This window comes from Daktulosphaira vitifoliae, unplaced genomic scaffold, assembly GCF_025091365.1.
Source record: "Daktulosphaira vitifoliae isolate Bord-2020 unplaced genomic scaffold, ASM2509136v1 Scaffold_597, whole genome shotgun sequence".
Taxonomy (NCBI): Eukaryota; Metazoa; Arthropoda; class Insecta; order Hemiptera; family Phylloxeridae; genus Daktulosphaira; species Daktulosphaira vitifoliae.
Window position 1 is genome coordinate 1 of NW_026100160.1, and position 6,956 is coordinate 6,956.

The 6,956-nt window shown below is 26.9% G+C and overlaps 1 protein-coding gene across 2 annotated transcripts; it reads left to right on the forward strand.

Moving 5' to 3' along the window:
• Nucleotides 1-458: 458 nt before the first annotated feature.
• LOC126909574 (3-hydroxyisobutyrate dehydrogenase, mitochondrial-like) lies at nt 459-6,956 on the forward strand. Of its 2 annotated transcripts, XM_050692010.1 has the most exons (8): nt 459-629; nt 5,285-5,373; nt 5,757-5,935; nt 6,031-6,152; nt 6,211-6,421; nt 6,515-6,583; nt 6,632-6,692; nt 6,748-6,956. In XM_050692010.1, the coding sequence occupies exons 1-8, from the start codon at nt 554-556 to the stop codon at nt 6,925-6,927; spliced, it is 987 nt and encodes a 328-aa protein (XP_050547967.1). In that variant the 5' UTR covers nt 459-553; the 3' UTR covers nt 6,928-6,956. The 2 variants fall into 2 exon arrangements, with proteins under 2 accessions (XP_050547967.1, XP_050547966.1); XM_050692009.1 differs by having other exon boundaries at nt 6,515-6,692.

Genomic DNA, 6,956 nt, shown 5'->3' on the forward strand with positions numbered 1-6,956 from the left:
TGTATTACTCTATTGTTATTTATATATTAATCTATTTTATCATTTTTATACTTTATTTTATTTTTGATTTATTACATTAGTAAAAATTTGTTTAACTTATGTGTAGATTTTATAATAATTTCAACAGTCGAAAAATAAAAATATTTATAACTTCTACCATTAATGTGACAAAATTAGTATTTTTTCGAAAAAATGTATTGATAATAATTGAAAGTAATTATAACAGTTTCAAAATATTCTTCATGGATCGTAAATTAATTTAGCAATCCCAAAATTCTGAACAGTTGCGCCTATATCTGTGTTACAGAGTAATTATTAATATTTGTTGATAAGCGACCGTTAACAACTTAAAGAGAACTATTCGATTTGACTGTTGCATGCATATAGTACANGATAAGCGACCGTTAACAACTTAAAGAGAACTATTCGATTTGACTGTTGCATGCATATAGTACACTGATTAGTAATGCTACGTGAATTGTCTCCCACCGGTTTATTATAGTTCTAATTACATGAAAGATTAGTAAGTCAGTAACGTCTTTCGTCAACAAAGATGAAGATGCTTTCCAGAACGAGAAATTCGGCTGTTCGCTGTTTACTGTTATATCACCAACAAACCGCGTCCAGTAGTAAGTAAATGAATGATACGGTTTATTTTAATCTCATAGCGTTATTTTATCAATGTGAGCTTAATATTAGCTTAATATTAATTAATAGAAATCGTGATGAAAACATCAGTAATGTAATATTGGTAAAATGATAAATTTAACCTTATAATAAATTGAAGAAAACGAACTCTTTACTGAAAAAGGCACCCTTTTTTTAAAATAAAATGATTTCAAAAATGTATCGAATTAAAATATTAGTTTTGTATTTATCAACCTATTTTTCTTAATTACCTATATTTCAAACGAGTGATTGTAAATTTTATAATTATATTTTAATTGTTTTTATTTAATAATAAAATTTCTTTATGTACTTCTAAACATGATCAATACATCAATTGTTCTGGGGTGATCCTAGAGATGATTTTTTAGGGGGTGTAGAGTAAATTTTACTGGATGTGATCAAATGCCGACTAAATTATGTTAGCGAGTAAAAAAGTCCATAATATTCTAAAAACTCTGAAAACCAATAATTTTAATAAATTTGATACTTCTGAGCCCCTCCCCTCCGAGAAATATGTTGAAAACACTGATTGTTATTAATTTACTAATTTTTGATTTAATATAATTCAATTTAACTTAACTAAAACTAAATAGATAAAAATTATAATTATTTTTGCACTAGCAATTTTTATAAGACACGCTGCATCTACAAAATTGAATTTCAATAAACAAATATTCAAATTAGCTTGAATAGAAACAAAAGAAATTAAATTTTCTCCCTCTTAAAATGTAGAATAGGTGTTATGGAAAATTGAATAAAAAAATGTCTTATTTATATGTTAAGCAATAATTCTATAACTTTAGAAATCAAATAAAAATTTTTGCTTAGTATAAACGATAAATGAATTTTTAAAGGTAAGAAATTAAACCAAAAAAAAACAATTGTTGATGATTATCATATAAACTATAAGTTAAAATAATATTTTAATAGATTTATTTTAATAATGCAGATATTAATAGTTTAAATAAAAATATATATACTTATATGATATAGTGGTGGATATACAGGGGGAGGGTTATACATATTAATACAAATTAAATAAATATATAAAAGGATAAGACTCTGAAAGTACACATTCTTTAGGATACCTACACTCGAAATTTTGCTTGAAAATTAGCCAATCATGTAAAGTTGTTAGTATTATACTAACTTTTTATGTTTTAATTAATATTTTAAATTTAAGTACTACTAATAAGAAGCTATGAAATGTTTTGAATTAATAAAATATATATTCTTATGCACTTGCGTCATAGATAGTTCAATAATGGTTCATAAATGTACATTAAAATGATAACGTTACAGGCTATTATAATTTCAAATTTATAATCGCAACACTAATCGTAAATATAATTGATTTATTTACATTAAGATTTTAGGTATTAACAATAACAGACGATCTCTTGAACGATATTTTCATATCCAAAAATTTTAATGAATGACACTTTTCAAAAAGTAAGGAATAAGTATTTTTCCTTACTTACTGAGTACTCTATATATGTCATCATAGTAATTTATTTATTTATTTACTAAATTAACGCCCCAAAGGGCAAGAGTACAGTTAATAAAACTTAAACTAGACATCAATAAATTTAGAGCATACAATTAATTATAAAAACAAACAATATAAGTAAAGATTCTTAACTATATAATCGATCTCTTTATTATATCTAAAGAATTAAAAAAGAAATCCACTTTATGACTAACTTCATTACATTCTAATAACATACGATTGACCATAGCAAAAAGATTATAGTTTTGTTGGACAGGAGAAACATAAAACATCGTTTGAGACCGTAAATGGACTGAAGGAACATTAAAAGGAATAATATCAAGAATTTCTGGACAGTCAATTTTATTATTTAATAAACTATGGATCCAACTAACGTCAAACATTTTCCGCCTCATACTCAGACTGGTTAGTCCAATATCTGAAGCTACTACATTTAAATCAACTTCATTAATATCGTATTTTCCTATTTTTACTACTAACATACGTAGAAAACGTTTTTGCAATTTTTCCAGTTTATTAGTAAGATTAGTTTGATATGGTGACCAAATAATTGACCCATATTCGACTATAGAACGCACTAAAGAACAATATNATTCGACAATAGAACGCACTAAAGAACAATATAAAACTTTTAAACAAATAGGATTAGAAAACTCCCAGCAATTTCGCTTAAGAAAGCCTAACATCCGTAGTGCTTTATTATAAATAAATGAAATGTGTTCAGTAAAAGATAAATCCGAAGAAAGAATTACATCTAAGTATTTAATATGAGGAACATTTATGAGATTAATACTATTTATATTATATGCATATAATTCATATGAACGCTTACGACAAAAAGTGATCTGAGCACATTTAGACACATTCAAGCATAAACCATTAACAACACACCAATTATAAAATCTGCACAAGTCTGCTTGGAGATTATGACTGTCATGAACTGTTCGAATGTTAGAATAAATTTTTACATCATCGGCAAAACACAAATAGCTTGAATGTTGAAAGACATCAGAAAGATCGTTCATGAAAATTAAGAAAAGTAATGGAGATAAATGCCCTCCTTGAGGAACCCCAGAGGGGATATGGATAATGGAAGAGATAATATTATTTATCTTTACTTGCTGCTGTCTGCCTGTGAGGTATGAAGCTAACCATTTAAGTAGTGGGTCTTTAACGCCAATATGTTTTAATTTATCAATTAATACCTTGTGATTTAATGTATCAAACGCTTTTTTCATATCAGTATAAATTGCATCTACTCGACCACCATTTGCAACAGTGGAAACAATATTAGTATAAAACACAAGCAGGTTAGTAATAGTTGATTTAGAACTACGAAAGCCGTGCTGGCAGTTATTCAGCACGTTTTTAAAACNATGCTGGCAGTTAAATGTTAATAAAATACATTTATGATGTAAATTTTGTCAATATTTAGTGCTTTAACCATCATTACATTATCCTTAATAATTATATAGGTATCATAAAAAGACAATCCAACCAATTTTTCATTTATGTAACAAGAATATCTTGAAAATATTTTAATTACTACCTCACTTATTTCTTTATTCATTTGTTTATGTCTTGAGATATTTTATTAATTGTATAACGGGTCCTGTAGAAACTTCNATGAGATTTTTTATTAATTGTATAACGGGTCCTGTAGAAACTTCAATGATGAATCAAACCCATTTGCTACTATATACTTAAGCATATGATGTCTAGAGGCATAATAAAGTAAACTTATATTAATCTTTTTTGTTATTGTAAAATTGTATATACACCTTTGTGTATTATATTACTAGCAGTACTATCTATGCACATTCCTGTAGAATTGTTTGTAATATTTCATTAGGTTAGTAACTCATAAACCGCAATGGCTGAGCTTTTGCGTTCGATTATGTCAATTGTGGCAAGGAGTTGTTCTAAACCCAACCTGTTACAAAAATTGCTAACCGATCACTTTTTCCATATTTTTCAGTATTTTATTTGCTCAATATATTGTATTATAGTTAATAGGATTAAAATCAACTTTTATTATTTCTAATAATTTAGGACTATCTTCTATACAACGTCTCCGTATACTTTCACGAGAACATGAAATTCTTGTGATAACAATTTTAAAGTTTTAAGTAATTGTAGATAAAACGAGACTAGAATTTCTCATGGATATTTTAGAACGATATAATGTATTTGAAGCAACAGATAATATTTTATTTTTATTTAGATGTTTGTAAGAAGCTTTAATCGATACAACAACAAAAAGCTCATCATCTGATGAACTAGATTTATTAGAATATTTAGAGCTATGTTTATTTAAACTATGGATACAACAACTATCAAAGATAGAATTTCCGATTTTGTCTTTAAGACCTTTAGTTTTGATGTCAAAAACATTAAACAGTTAATCGATAAATATATAAATATTTTTGTTGACAGTTTGTATTATTTATTATTAAAATATTCAAAATATAATTGTTTTAATTTTCTAGAAATATTGTGTTTCAACATAATAAATACCGTAAAAATATTTACGTGTTTAAAACAACATTATTAAGACTTTTTGATTTTTTTTTTAACGAAACAGCTGCAGTACTACAGTAATTGCTACCAGTATTGGGCCATATGTCTGGTATGATAACGTTTGATTCCGTACTAACAGATCAGTACTAGAAATTTTGCTTAACTAGTATTACATCAGTACTGTGCCAGCATGAGTTTTCAATTTTTACAATTTTCGTGTAATGTTACAAATTCAAAAAAATTATTAAAATTGCTTTTCTCACATTTTTCTAGGGAGGGTTTTTATAATTTGGCAGGGACTGAACTGGTTTTCTGAAAAAAATGATATAACCGAATAAAACCATTTTTTTTTTATTTTTCTAATTAAAACCAAAGCTGCGTACCCCAAACCGGTTTTTAAAATTGAAACCATTAACAAAGCGAATAGTTTCAGTCCCTTTAATTTAGTGACTATTCAATAGACGTATTAAGAAAGGGAGAAACAATATACTTATGTATCTTTTAGACTTCTATAGAATTATTTTTTTTGTTTTTTGACTTAGTTACATAATTTAATTATAAGTGAATAATTAATATATGTTGCAGAAATTTACAAGCGATGGAAATCCAACGTCGTCGGATTTATTGGTCTAGGAAATATGGGTATTCCAATGGCCAAAAACTTATTGAAAAATGTATTAAATTTTATATTTATATAATACAAACCTATGTAAAAATAAACTTTTTTGTTTGGCATTAAAATAGTCTGTTAGTTTATTCAACTCATATTGGCACGTTATACATTAATTTATTTTTTGGTATACATTTTAAAGAACATCTTACATTAATTTTAAATTAAAAAAAGGTTTTCAATTTTAGAATCAAAAAAAAAATGATCAATATTTTTAAATTAAAAATAAATTCAAAAGATCATTCTGACTAACCATCTTCATAATTTTTTTTATCAACTTCTACTTTTTATGGCCAATTCTACTACTATATTTCACTTTGTAAAAATAAAATCTTATATCCTATTGCAAAATTATGACCATGAAAAATTAACACAACGAATTTTTAGGGCTATCAATTAATTGGTTATGATATAAGTGCCAATAGAATGGAAATATTTCGACAAGAATCACATGGATCAGTCCAAACTGGGAATACTCTTCAAGAAGTGGTTGCTAATACTGAAGCAGTATTCACAATGTTACCTGAATGTACTCATGTCCTTTCAGCATATTCTGTTTTACTTGAGTAAGCTATAAATTAAAATATCAATAGGACAGTTAGTATAAGTACAAAATTAGCTTATAAAAATAATTGTAAATAATTTAAAACTATGTTTGTAGATCATCAAAAAAAAATCAAGTTTTTATTGACTGCAGTACAATCAGTCCGGACACATCTAAAAAAGTAGCAGAAATGGTTGAGAGTAAAGGATGCAAGTTTTTAGGAGCTCCTGTTTCAGGAGGTAAATAAGGAGTATTTTTCTGAACTTAAATTAAAAACTTTAAAAATTTATATTATAGGAGTAGTTGGTGCTGTTAATGGCACACTTACCTTTATGGTTGGCGGAGATAAAGATACTCTTGTAGCCCATCAATGTTTATTTAATGCTATGGGTTCAAGAACTATTTATTGTGGAAATCATGGATCAGGTCTAATTGCCAAAATATGTAACAATATGATTCTAGGAATGTCTACTGTAGCTGTGGCTGAAGCCATGAATTTAGGCATAAAGTAATTTTTCTTCAAAAGTTATAAGCTTTATTGTAAAATAACATGGTTAAAATAATAAAACTAGAAAAGGTATAATAAGTTTAACACTTTTAGATTGGGACTAGACCCTAAGCTTTTTGCATCAGTGATCAATACTAGCTCAGGTAGATGTTGGGCATCTGAGGTAAACAATCCTGTACCAGGAGCTCTCGAAAATAATTGCCCAAGCANGGTAAACAATCCTGTACCAGGAGCTCTCGAAAATAATTGTCCAAGCAACAATGAATACAAAGTACATTACATGATAATTACTAACAAAACTAGAAATTAATGATTTTTTTTTCTAGAATGGGTTTAAAGCTGATTTACTATTAAAAGACATGAACCTAGGAAAAACTCTAGCAAATAATTCACATGTACCAATACCATTAACTGACAAGACAGTAGAGATGTATAATGCTTTGTCATCAAAAGGATTGGGCGATAAAGATTTTTCAGTTGTCTACAAATATTTAAAGGATTTATAAATTTGAATTTTAATCCAGAGCATTTACAT